Genomic DNA, 14601 nt, shown 5'->3' on the forward strand with positions numbered 1-14601 from the left:
AAAGTTGTGTTCGAAATGGTTAAAAAACCAGCAACAGAGAGAATCTAACCCCCATTGTCAATTTTAAAGAAAGATCATCCCAAAGAGGATGAAGAAATGACTTGGTAGAACGTTATGGAAAGATGATGGGCTAGTCGAGAACGTTGAAGCTGATCAAAGTTATTTCTTGGCAGAAATAAACACAATCACCAAGAAAAATTTCGATAAGCAACTAGCACATATAGCCCCAGTCATATCCCCAAGACCCAAAAGCATGATTTCGAACGATGAGATATACTCCATGAAACTACAGCCAGAAGCAAGATTCGTGTGAGAAAAAGAATTTAAAGACCATGATTTTGTGATGGTCAACCAACAGCGAATTCATATAGGAAATGAAGATTTGCTCGAAACTAGAGCTCACGCATACAAAAAGGTTGTTGATAGCCTTACACCAAATTTTTCTAACGCATGACTGAACCCAATATTTGGGAGAAAATTACGGCCTACTTGGCCGAGAACAAACTTCAAACGGCCAAAGAGGCCGAAGATTTGCAGCAAGAGGTGATCGAGAAACCAATGGAAGGATCCACATATGATGTTATCGAAGACCAAAGATTGGATTGCATCTATGATGATGAACCGTTGGGTTTCGAAGAAGATCCCATGGGATCCACTACCAAAATGAAAGCACAAGATCCCCTCGAAGAAATTGATTTGGGAGATGGCACTGTTAGAAGACCTACTTACGTAAGCGCCAAAATCCCTGAAGAATTCAAAAGTCAAATTGCAGAGCTATTAAAAGAATATAGAGATTGCTTTGCATGGGATTACAATGAAATGCTTGGTCTAAACCAGGAGGTGGTGGAATTAAAATTACCAATTCGACCAGACAAAAAGCCAGTAAAACAAATTCCTCGTAGGTTTGCTCCGCAGATCTTGCCAAAGATCAAAGAAGAAATCGAGAGACTGCTGAAATGCGGCTTTATCAGGCCTGCAAGGTGACTTTCTAGGTTTCGTAGTGCATAAAAAGGGAATCGAAATCAACCAGAACAAAACCAAGGCAATAATTGAGACCAAAGCTCCTTCTACGAAGAAAGAATTGCAGTCATTACTAGGAAAAATCAACTTTCTCACCAATACTCCGACTAAAGAAAGATGATGTTTTCAAATGGGAACCAAAACACCAAAAAGCTTTTGATGAAATCAAGTCATATCTGGTAAACCCTCCGGTTCTTTCCCCTTTATTGAAAGATAGGAGAATGAAATTGTATATAGCAACGTCAGATGGCACTATAGGAAGTATGTTAGCACAAGAGGATGAATATGGCACAAAAAGGGCCATTTACTATCTAAGTAGGGTAGTCAATGATGTTGAAACTAGATATCATCCTAGTGAAAAACTTTGTCTTTGCTTATTCTTCTCATGTACGAAAATTAAGCATTATATAAAGCCTTTTGACGTTTATGTTTATTCCCATTTTGATATTATTAAGCATATGTTATCGAAACTAATTCTACACAGTAGAGTCGGAAAATGGGCCTTAGCATTGACAGAATATTCACTGACTTATCAGTCATAAAAAGTTGTCAAATGCCAAATTGTAGCCGATTTTATTGTAGATCATTTAGTAGAAGAAGTTTTGACAACTGAAATAGCAAACCATCCTTGGAAATTATATTTCGATGGTTCCAGTCATAAAAATGGTACCGGAGTTGGAATAATGATAGTTTCGCCCAAACACCATGTATTTAAATATATGTTTCGAATCAATCAATTTTGCTCTAATAATGAGGCTGAATATGAAGCCTTGATTACGGGTCTAGAAATACCACTCGAACTGGGGGCAAAATCCATCGAAATTAGAGGAGATTCTGAACTGGTCCTTAGACAGATGACTAAAGAGTATAAATGCGTCAAGGAAAGTTTGGTCACCTATCATGCAATAGCTAGTAGGCTGTTGAAACGTTTCACTCACGTGGAAATCGGCACGTACCTTGAATGGAAAACCAGGATACAAATTACCGAAAGATCAGATGCAAGAGCCGATAGAGATTAGAAACAGACGAAATTCGATGGACTCATTCTCTAGCAAATCGTTAACGCCAAAACTTGGGGGGACTGAAACATACCAAAAGTTCATAAAAGGTACATATTTCGTCGAAATTTTTGTCATTAACGATTTAAATGAAAATGATTGGCGAAAGCCTATAGTGAAATATTTAGAAAATCCAGATGGAACCACTTGTCGAAAGGTGAAATATAGAGCCTTGAGCTATGTAATAATGGGCGATGAATTATTCAAAAAGACTTCGGAAGGAGTTTTGCTGAAATGCCTGGGTGAAACAGATGCATATTTGGCTATTTCTAATACACGTAGCGGAACTTGCGGATCACACCAAGCTGGCCATAAAATGAAATGGCTTTTGTTTCGACAAGGGTTATATTGGCCAACTATGCTCAAAGATTGCATAGAATTCGCAAAACGATGTCAAGAATGCCAAAAGTACGCTGGAATTCAACGCGTCCCGACAAGTGAACTTCATGCGATAATCAAACCTTGGCCATTCAGAGGATGGGCCTTAGATGTGATAGGGGAAATCAAACCCACCTCATCGAAAGGATATAGATACATCTTGGTAGGAATAGATTATTTTACAGAAAGATGATGGATAGAGGCAATTCCCTTAAAAGATGTTACTCAAGAGGAAGTTATAAGTTTCATCCAGAAGTTCATTATCTATAGGTTTGATATTCCAGAAACCATAACCACAGACCAGGGATCCGTGTTCACTGGTCGAAAGATGGCAAAGTTTTCCGAAGATATAGGTTTTAAATTGCTAACCTCAACACCATATTATGCACAAGCAAATGGTCAGGTTGAATCAGCAAACAAAAATATCATTGCCATTATCAAACGTAAAATAAAGGCAAAGCCAAAAAATTGGCCTGAAGTTTTGGGCGAAGCTTTGTGGGCATGTCGAACATCTCCCAAAGAATCGACAAACACCACACCTTTTAGGCTGACATTTGGTCATGATGCTGTGTTACCTGTAGAGATCTTGCTTCAATCAACCAGAATCCAAAGACAATGCGAAATACTAATTAATCATTATTGGGACATGGTCATGGACGAATTGATCGATCTCGATGAAGAAAGATTAACAGCATTGGAAGTCCTTGCAAGACAAAAGGAGAGGGTGGCAAAAGCATATAATAAAAAGGTGAAATCGAAACTTTTCACCCAGGGAGATTTGGTGTGGAAAGTCATTTAACCAAAGGACAAAAAAGATAGAATTTTGGGAAAATGGTCACCCAGTTGGGAAGGACCATGGCAGATATTGAGAGTCTTTTCGAACAATGCATACGAGATCGAAGAATTAAATGAAGATCGAAGGATCTTGCGAATAAACGGAAAGTACTTGAAAAAGTATAAACCGACATTACAAGAAATTAAAATCATGCAAGAGTAATTCGAAAAGAAAATTTAAACATAGCATTTGATATCAAGTAGGCTAACTGATGGGCGGTTTACATAAAAGTGTCTTCAAAATGGGCTCTAAGAGCGCAGAGTAAACCATTACAAAAAGAAATGCTACAAAAAAGAAACTAAAAAGAAAAACTCTAAGAGAGTTTGTGCAAATCGATGGGACGTTCTACATAAATTGGCCAAAGCCAAAAACGTCAAGGAACCATCTTATCTCACTATCGAGACGACAGCGAAGGAAAAAACGCTGAAGATTGTACAGTTCATCCTCAGTAGTAAGAAATCCCCGATAGTTGTTCCTTATCCCATCTCCAGGGCAGTTGCGCCAGTTGTTGTAGAATCGGAGACGAATTAATTGAGGGGGCAACAACCTTTTGTACCAGCCCGAGACAAAACGAAAATGGGTATCTCCTCCCATAATGTCTCTGCGGTAGTTCGCAACATTCTGTGTCCTTAGAAGAGACCAGAAGTCGTTGAAAAGTTCTGTGGCATCTGGGGTAATGCCGTCGAGGGCCCTCAGCATGAAATCAAAGTAGAGCGCGCTCACTGAGCCAGCATCCATAGCATTCCTAAGCAAGCACTTGATAGTGGGAATGTGTGGCTCAACGTTTAGCATTAGCTGAGTGCATCGCAAAACACAGAACACGGGGTTCCCATGATCCCATAAGCGAAACATGAAATCCAACTTTGGATGTGTAGGATTAAGATCAGTAAGTAACTTGATGCAATCCTCCCCAAAAGCTCTTGAGACCTTACGATCTCTGCAAAGAGCGGCAATCCTCTTGTTTTGTCTCTGGAAAGAGAAAAGATCAAACATGTTGTGGCTAGCAGTTCTTGCCGCAATGTCTATGATCAGATCATCACTCAAACAACTTATGAATTCCATGATGAAACTTTTGTTTATGGAAATATGTTTTACAAAACACAAAGAAAGATAAATGAGAAGATGAGTATCACAAGACAAAGGGGTGATATTTATAGTGAAATAAGGAAGTTGAAAAGTGGTTTTTTCTCTTTGAAACTCAAACGACGGTTCTTCCTTGTTTGATCATCATAGATCAGATGAAGACACGTGGCATAAGGGTGCTGCCGCAGTTCGAAGAGCCTTGAGAAAGAAGTTGTAAGAAAATTTTTGTTTTATCTTCCCTAAAAGAATCTCATAATTAGATTTTTTAGAAGTTTTACGGTTTCCAAGACAAGTTAATCCTATCAAGTTAAGAAGAAACTTTTTAGTTTCTCATCATTATAGTTGTCTTGGAATTTGTTCCATCAAAGGAGTAACTAAAAAATATATAATAAAAAGTTGCTCAAATAAAACATATGTTATATTAATGTTAAACGGTTTTTGGACCGTTAGAAAACAAATACATATGAAATGAAAAAGAACAAATTCGAAATGAAAATGTCCGTATAAAGTTCGATGCAAAATGGTTCACATTTTGAAGCCAGAGGTGAGTTGATACAATTGTTGTTGTAAACCACCAAGTTTTTCATCAAGGACTTTGCCATGGTCAGTAAGAATTGCTATTTCTTGCTGAGAAGATTTCGATTCTTTGATCTTCTTGATAGCAATTTGGGTCTCTGATTTCATGAAACCTTCTTTAGCCAAAAGTTGGGCTTTCTGACCCTCCAACTGCCCAATTTTTACCTTATATTGGGCAATCGATGAATCAATCTCTGCCACTTGGGATTGGATCACAGGGGTTTCTTGTCGAAAGGCCTTAAGCTTGGCTTTGAATTCTGCAATTTCATCCAAAAGCTGGTTATATCGAATGGTTTGTTCCTCAAGTTTAGCCTTGCCATCCTTTTTCTGAAGACACCCTTGCTTTATGTTATCCAAAAGGGGCTCTAGTGTAACGCCCTCTTTGAATTATATGTTTTATTTAATTCTTTAATTGAGTCTAGAATTTATTAAGAAGAGTTTAGAATATATTATATGATTGTATGATTTATTAGGTAGCTTATTATATTATTTAATAGAATAAGATTTGAAAATAAAATAATATTGAGTTTAACGGTTGTTATGAGATTTGAGAGAGTTTTGGGGAGAAACCTAGTTTAGAAAAAAACATAACGTACGATCAATTTTGGAGAAAAGGGAGAAAAAGCCAAGAGAAGGAAGAAAGAACTAGAAAGCGGCGTGTGAGCTTTCTCTCTCCTGTGTCTTAGGTGCTCTCATACGTAACGGGATGAGATCTTTTGTTATTGCTTTTCCATTCCTTACGTATTGTTTTTGAAGACTTATGACTATGTTTTTAGATTGGATTTTTATGAGACATTTATGAAGAGGCCTTCGTGCCAAAGACTGTTTAGTTATTGAATAAATTCCGCTGCGAAGTATTAAAGATTTTTTTATTGAATTTTATAGGATAAATAGTTATTTATTCAGTTTATGATTTTAAGAAAAGAATGTGACATTCCGTTTATGTGAATACTCTGATTATTTTTATGAAATTTTTATGTTGGGAAAACGGGGTGTTACAATTGGTATCAGAGCAGGTCGGTCCGTCCGGCCAAGTAGTTGAGTCGAGTTGTGTCGAGTAACAGTTGTATTACCATCTTTATGCTGTTTGATTGGTTGTTGTTGTGTTTCTGATTAATAGATATGTTTATTTTGTGATCATGTTTGATTGACTAACTTTGATGTGGATTACATGTTTTGTTGAAGTTTCAATTTGGCTATATATGGTTTAAGATGGTTAGGCAATAATTGAATTCCTTTTCTTGCGTGCTTTGAATTTCGAGGACGAAATTCTTTTAAGGGGGGTAGAGTTGTAATGCCCTCTTTGAATTATATGTTTTATTTAATTGTTTAATTGAGTCTAGAATTTATTAAGAAGAATTTAGAATATATTATATGATTATATGATTTATTAGGTAGCTTTTTATATTATTTAATAGAATAAGATTTGAAAATAAAATAATATTGAGTTTAGGGGTTGTTATGAGATTTGAGAGAGTTTTGGGGAGAAAGAGAAATAAGATAAAATATAATAAAGGGTTATAAATAGGAGAAACCTAGTTTAGAAAAAAACATAACGTACGATCAATTTTGGAGAAAAGGGAGAAAAAGCCAAGAGAAGGGAGAAAGACCTAGAAAGAGGCGATTTTGAGTTATAAGGTAACCAAGAATAGATGATGTCGTGTGAGCTTTCTCTCTCGTGTGTCTTAGGTGCTCTGATACGTAACGGGATGAGATCTTTTGTTATTGCTTTTCTATTCCTTACGTATTGTTTTTGAAGATTTATGACTATGTTTTTAGATTGGATTTTTATGAGACATTTATGAAGAGGCCTTCGTGCCAACGACTGTTTAGTTATTGAATAAATTCCGCTGCGAAGTATTAAAGATTTTGTTATTGAATTTTATAGGATAAATAGTTATTTATTCAGTTTATGATTTTAAGAAAAGAATGTGACATTCCGTTTATGTGAATACTCTGATTATTTTTATGAAATTTTTATGTTGGGAAAACGGGGTGTTACATCTAGCGCTTTGGAAAATTTTTGGAATTTATGGCCTGAAGGAAGGATTATGAGCTTGCACAATAATTCTCGTATTTCGAGAATGACATTTTCATCTTGCTCTATACCCTCAAATAGATCAGCTCTTAAAACTTTGCTTCAAAATTCTGCGAAGAGATTTTCAGTCGAAGTTTGTGAAGGATCCCAAGCAGACACATTAGAAGATCTCCCTGTACTTCTAGAAAGGAGAATGTCACTGGCTAAGAGGTCAAAGGAATCCAAAGGATTAGCTTCCTCAAGTTGACCTAAGGCTATTGGATCCATGGTTGAATCAGATTGAATTGGTTCAACATTACCCATCGAATCTGGGGTACGAGCGAGTGGACGGTTTTCAGCGATAGGAGCCTCTCTCGAAGTCATGATAAACTGGTTTTCGTCTAGCTCCACTTCCGCATCGCTACCCCCTACAGGTATTTCATCTTGACGATCGCTTGATCCCACCACAATCTGATTAGGAGAAGTGATCTCCATATCAGGAGTAGGAATGCTAGTCTCGACACCTTCATCCTCTTCAGCAATAGGCGAAGCCTCTGCTTGACCAAGTTGGGCATGTTGAGGTATGTCAATCTGGCTAGCCTGCAGGAAGAAAATACAGTTATGAGGAACGCATTTCACTACTCATATTTGAAGAAAAGATAAGAGGTTTCTGAAAACACCTTTAGAGCGTTGTCACCAACGCAGGAATGAGCACTGTTGGGATTTGAATCTTTGCGAGTTTTTGTCTTTTTTGGGCTAGGTTGGCCTAAAGATTCATCAACTGCATCTATCTCGATTGTCATAGAATCATGTTTCCTCTTCTTATGGCCCTCTTTCTGTTTAACAAGTTCAGAGACAGCAGGTCTTCCAGCAGTATTGGGAGAGACTTCGACCTACAGGGAAGTCCAAACTCAAAGATCCCCTACGATAAGCATGGATGAAACAAATCGAGAGTTAACTTACCACATCCTCGACAGTGCGAGCTTGCTTTTCCTTGGAAGATTTTTCAAAATGCTTCCTTTTTTCCGTCTTTGAAGATTTCTTCTTCTGAGACGTCTTGTCAGATTTTGACTTTGAGGTCTTTCGAGAGCTGTCCTCTTCGGGATATTCTACTTCCCCTGAAGCCAAAGGAAGAGCTACGAGCCAAAAATATAAATCAGATAAGTAAATTTCCTCCTTTATTTAATATAAGAGAGTCGAGGTTTGATTGGATTCTGCAAAAGAAAATCGAAAGATTTAATACCTAATCCTATTTCGAACAAAATTCGAATGTGAGGATGATTTAAGTGTAGATGACCTCTAAAAGTGTACAAACTGTGCTTAGTTGCAGTCACTCTGTCCTTGTCTCTCTTTACAAATTTTTGTTTCATTCCCATTAGACTATCACAAAACAACCATTTGGGATAGGATGGCCTAAAGGCCACTGCCAACTGACTAGTTGGCAAAACGGGAAACCTCGTTTTAAAATGAAGTGCAAAAAGGTATTTACTGGGGGTAAAAGGAGGGAAATACATTGAGGGAATTTTGTCATGGATTTTATCCCTTAGCGTTTTAGCCGCATAATAAACTGTCCTCTTTAGGTGAAGAGGGTCATATACAGTTTGAAAGAAGTTTTGTAAAGCTTGAATTTCTCGAATATGCGTACCTCTGTTTTTCTTCGATTTCCTCTGCACAGCATGAAAAGCAAGAATCAATTCGGGAAGCAGAGTATCAGGATCTATACGATCGGTTTGGCGCTTGAAATAGTACTGCCACCATCGATAGAATGTTTATGTGCATGCAAAAGATGAAATATATGGCTTCGGTTCGAAAATGAGCTTTTGCCGCTGAGCCCGACGTAAAGTAGATCTCCATACATGTTCTATAAGAGGTTGCCTCAGGTCATCTAAACACTTGTACAATGAATCTGGCTTAATTTGAACTAAGCCAAATTGTCCGGCTACATGGTTGGGTTGATAGCCATACACTCCATATGGGCTTCCAGCAGTTACTCTACTAGACAGAAAAGTGGGATTTCGATAAGCTTCCCAAATAGCATGAACATCTACTTCATCTTCCGTAGAATTAGTTGGAAACTTTGCTGTAAACCATGTAGGCCCGTGAGTCCTAGTGGTAAAAGGAGCCATCGAAGGTGTGAAGGATGTGCAACTTAAAAAAGCATTGTAAGCCATTGCAAATAAATCTGGAGAGCTCCTGTTGCCATATTGGAGCATGGCCAAACCTAAACCTTCAATAGGTCTATTGTCATAGGCTTTCGAAAGAGCAGGGGGCAGATGTACTGCTAACTTTGTTCTGAAAGTGGCTATGAGCCATAATTGAAATAACCAGATGGGGCCAGGTATAATAAGGCTGCTACCAGGTTGAAAATCTTTTATGCTAGGCACTGCTTGGTTCAGATTCTCATATAAAGATCCTAGGATGAGCTTACTTAAGCAAATGTCTCTCCCTTCATGCAATTGAATAGCTAAAGTTGTAAACTTCTTAGGAATCTGAATCGATCTTGAGCAGAAAATATACATAGACAGCCAATAAGTCAAAAAAGCAATATGTTCCTGATCAGACACTTCAGTACTAGAAGTATTGTGATGGTCAATCATGAAATTGCCACAAGCAGGTCTCGAAAATTCGAAAGACACTTCCGATGAATGTGTGTCAGGATCGAAGGTTTGGCCGATAGGTTTTAAACCAACTAGACCGGCAACGTCTAGCAAAGTGGGCGTGAGCATTCCACATTTTAAGTGAAGACTATTAGTCGAAGGGTTCCAGAAATGAAGGGCAGCAATGATCTTCTCATTATGATATTTGGGTCCCTGACGGGATAGCTGGATGAGATCAAAAATCCCCATTTCTCTCCAAAATGAACCTTTGATTTTTTCCACTTTATCCAGCCAACCAAGGTATTTCTCATTATTTTCTATATTAGGTTCGGTTCTAAATTTGGATTTCAAAAAGCTTAGGTCATATGGACCTTTTGAAAAAACAAGGGGCAATTGTTCCTCATTACAAGGGAAAACAGTATTGAGATTTTCCTGATCGTCAGAGTCATCCGGCAAAGGCCCTAGGTATACATGCGATGAATTTGGGCATGAGATAATTACCTGGGATTTCCAGATTTTGTCTTCAGCTTCTTTGATATCCGGTTCTTCCATAAATTGAAGATTTTTGCGAAGGTTGAAATCAGTTGGTTCATGATGTTTTGTTGACTGAGAAGAAGAACCTTCAGCACGCGTCATGGAGTTACAATTTTAGATTGGGAACGATGAACAGTGTTGTATCGTAAGGAAGAAGGAGGATACGGTGAAAAGAGTAAAAATGATAAAAAGAGGCAAAGTGAAAGTAAAAGTATGATCCAAGGTTATATATAGCCTTTGATATTTGACAGATGTCAACAATCGCATGGAACGGTTGTTTTTGATGGTTCCCAATAACAAACATGGCCCACTAAGCTATGGTGGGTATAGTTTAAAAAAATAACTTTTGAAATGTCCTTTCCTAAAGAAATGACATCATGCGAAGAAGTTGTACTTTATCGACAATTTTCAGAAACGTCAAGTTTCTCGTGATCGAAAGAAGAGTTTAAACATAACGTTTCTGGGGGGCAATTTGTTAGCCAATATTTGTGAAAAGGGTTTCATTTAATGTAGTCAAATGTTTGACCTAAGAAAGATGGACTTAGCTTTATAAAAAATCTATCGGAGATGTGTCCTCAGCAGGAATCGAAGATGCTAATTCTAGTTCGACGGATAAAGGAAGTTATCGAAGCGCCATCAACTTTGTACATAAGATCAAGAAGATAGCAAATGGCTATGATTGGGTAGTTATAGGTCTATTTGTATAAATAGTAGTTTTTCTTAGGAAAAACGGGTCACAATTCAATCATACTAAGAACTTACACTCAATACTGTCCGTATGGAAGCGACAAACGAGTCACAAGTTGCAAAGTATGAATATGTGCACCAATTTCCATTAAGTCTTTACAAATTCAATACATTTCTTTAAACATCTTTGCAATTTACTCAACCTTTTCGAAGTATTTCCCTTTACTGTTATTTTTACAGAATTTCAATTGGATTCAATTGTGTTGAATTCGGTTATTTGCATTTTGTTCTTGTCTCTTACTTTATTAAAATACTTTACGAACAAGTATTACGTTTACATCATACAATAAAAAGCACAATATGCTCCTAAGATTTACTAGTTGATCTTGCAAGTAAACATTTTTGAAACCAGCGATTGTTTACAAAAAATCAGTGTAAACAGTTGTCAATCTGGCTTGAGCTAGCTCTAAGTGAGCTCTCCCTGGAGAAATCTGGCTTGAGCTAGAAATCTGGCTTAAGCGAGATGCCCAGAACTGCACTTCTCGTTTCGTGTATTTTGGGCTATGGGGAATCAATCCGGGTGGTTCCAAACTGATTCTTTTAATGTAATTAAATGTATTTGAGCTTTCTAAACCTTTTGTAACATCAATTGAATTAGATTGGACTCGGTTTTGTGAATCGTATCATAACTTTTGAAAATAGTCCTAGAACATGAATTTTTCCAAAAACTCGATTTCTCAAAGAAAAAGCATAGGACTAAGGTTGTATATTGCTTGTTTGATTTCTAAAGTTGGTTCAATGTCTTAATCATGTAAAAAGTGATATTTCGGGTGGGATTGTGAAAGGTTGTGAAATTGGGTTTTTCATACGAACTTAAGTTGTTCTTGGATTAATGTCTAATAGTCCGGAGACGGCTCAAGTTCATGAATACATGATTGTGATTGGTGACTGTTCATGAAATGTGATTAATGATTATTCATGATAAATGTGATTGTTGATTGTGAATGAATATTTGTGAATTGATAATTGTTCATATGATTGATGATTATTGATGTGGGATATTGGGGTGTGATGTAAGTATTAATGTGTGATTGTTATTGATCAAATGCATGATGTTTATAGTGAAATATTCATGTTAATTGTTATTTGGATTATGATAATGTAATACTTACCCCCAGTGGATCTGTGATGGACCGCCTGCCTATCTGTATGGATGGGTAGACGTTGTGCAGGTTTAGTTGCTTGGTGAGTTCTTATGCTTGGTGGATATCGGGAGCTTTCTCCGATATCGGTGTTTAAAATTAGTCGGCTCTGATCTAGGCTTCGTTGTGTCGGTCTATATTAGGTTATCTTTGGATTTTTTTATGTTTGGAGATTACCCGTTTGTTAGGATTTTTGAGATGCATCTATGTTGATGTAATTTATTTATTCATAACATGTATATTTGAATTTACTCTGGTTTATATTCCGCTGCGACTGTTGAGGTTTATATACATGTTTATTGGTTTTTGAATTTTGAATGTGGCGTAGCCTCTATTTCTTGAATAAATGTATTATTCGCATGTTTAATTGCTTGAATAGAAATAGGAGTGTTACACTAACTTGGAAAATGCCTCAATAAATCTTCGGTAATAACCAGCAAAACCCAAAAAGCTTCTAACCTCGGTAACCGACTTCTGAGTCTCCCATTGTGATACTGCATCAACCTTAGATGGGTCTACATCAATACCACTACCAGAAATAATATGGCCAAGAAAACTTACTTCGTTCAACCAGAATTCGCACTTCGATAACTAGGCATATAACTTATTCTCCTTCAGCACTTGCAAAACATTCTTAAATGCTCGGCATGTTCCTCCTCGGTCTTAGAGTATATTAGAATCTCATCTATAAACATAACAACAAATCGATTCAAATAAGCATGAAAAATATGATTCATATATTCCATAAACACTCCAGGGGCGTTAGTAACACCGAAAGGCATCATCGAATATTTGTAATGTCCGTAACGTGTCCTAAAGGCCGTCTTCTGAATATCCTCATCTTTCACTTTGATCTGGTGATAGCCCGATCTTAAATCAATCTTACTGAACACACGTGCACCCTCCGTGGGCTAGGTGCTGGAGATGGAGAAGCGGTGTGTCCATCCTCGTTTGGACGTTGGACAACGCTTTGAAGACGTGCAACATCGTTGGCAGCCATGGTTTTATATTTGAAAGATTTTGTTTTTGTATGTAAAAAACGGTGGTGGGCCTGATCAGCGCCACTGACTGTACCTGATCAGAAGGTGGCTGTCGATGCTTGGTCAAAGGTGTTGGTTCATGGTGGTGAGAGAACTTCAATGAGCACTGGACCGAATGAGGGGTGTGTACCTGCAAACACTCCGACGCTCAAGTTAGTAGAGGTTCATAATGTGGGGTTTTAGAGTGAAGAAGATTCTACCTTAGAGGTTGCGAGGAGCCTCTTATTTATAGAGGTGGGTGAATGCAGAGCCGTTGTAGGACACATGTGTGACCGGCGGTTAGGAAATCGTAAGAAGTGTAACCGCCAATGAGATATTCGCAGGAACGTGGGTAGAGAGAGGTTGTTGACCGTTGAAGGACGTTTGACCTATTCTCATTTCCTCTGTGTACCCCTCTCGCGGGGAGGGGTGTGTCGCGAGTAATTCTGTGAAATGCAGCATTTGGGCTTGATTTGTTGTTGGGCCTAAGTGGCTTAAGCCCAGTTCTTTGACCGGTCCAGAACACAAACTATTTTAATTTTTTTTATCCAAAATGAATTTTGTAAAGTTTTATTTTATTCTTTTTTGGTTACATTTTGTTGAGTTTTATTCTTTATAACATTATTGAGTAGTGTAATAATATTATTCATTCAAAACAAAATTATTAAAATGTTACACGAATATGGTTACATAGGTGTGGTGTCTTTTCTTTTGTTTTTTGTTGATTTGGCTAAAGAAAAATAATAATAATACAAAAAATGCATATATTAACTGAATTCGAACAAAAGACATTTGTTTTTACTATTAGGACTATTCTAATATTTTTGATGCAATTTTGTTCGCGCGTGTGTCTTGAGGTTATGGGAGGGCAGTCTTTTCTTTGTCGCCTTTTCTTAGATTTTATTAGTCATATTCCTTTAGGTTAGGAGAATTTTATTAGTCATGTCCTTGTTGTTGTTTTTAATTTTTTTTTAGTTTGTAATATATATATATTATTTGTTATTGAAAAAAGACTATACTAAATTTGTGCACTAGAACAACAAATCATAAATAAGTTTGTGTTTGTCTTAACCTCTCTAACAATTTGAAAGTCCGGCCCTACTATTAAAAATGGATCTTTAATAAAATAAAAACGTAATTTAAGAAAAAATCCATCTTTTACTTAAATTGTAAATAACATTAATAAATAAAAATAGGCATTCATGTAACGAACATAAAAGAGATTCATATTCTAATCAATAACATAAAATTACAACTTAGACTAATATTTTAGTCAGGCTTAACTGCTAACAATAACCATGTAATGAAAATTTAGAGGCCCCATAAAATGGAGGCCCTACTTTGTAGAGCTATTTCCTCCTGGCAAGAGTGGGCCCTAGTCATTGGTTGTTTATTGTCGTATATACATACATATGCATCAACATTGATGATATTTGGATACTTCTTAATCTTACTCACTATAAATTTCTCGTTTTATCTCTTCCTTTGTGTTTTTACCATATCATCAACCATATCATGTTTAATGAGTGAATGAGTGTGGACAAAATATTTTTCTATATATTCCCAAAAAAAATTCTATATAAAGATATATATTA

General features: G+C 36.9%; 1 protein-coding gene across 1 annotated transcript; it reads left to right on the forward strand.

Moving 5' to 3' along the window:
• The first annotated feature begins 2784 nt into the window (after positions 1–2784).
• On the forward strand, positions 2785–3255 carry LOC112418407 (uncharacterized). The gene has a single exon (XM_024774748.1). It carries the CDS (start codon positions 2785–2787, stop codon positions 3253–3255), a length of 471 nt encoding a protein of 156 aa, XP_024630516.1.
• Positions 3256–14601: the final 11346 nt, after the last annotated feature.

Source organism: Medicago truncatula, chromosome 7 (genome assembly GCF_003473485.1).
Source record: "Medicago truncatula cultivar Jemalong A17 chromosome 7, MtrunA17r5.0-ANR, whole genome shotgun sequence".
NCBI lineage: Eukaryota > Viridiplantae > Streptophyta > Magnoliopsida > Fabales > Fabaceae > Medicago > Medicago truncatula.

Bases quoted from the DNA above. Each gene is read 5' to 3' on its own strand.
- LOC112418407 (XM_024774748.1), top strand. From the start codon at position 2,785: ATGGCAAAGTTTTCCGAAGATATAGGTTTTAAATTGCTAACCTCAACA.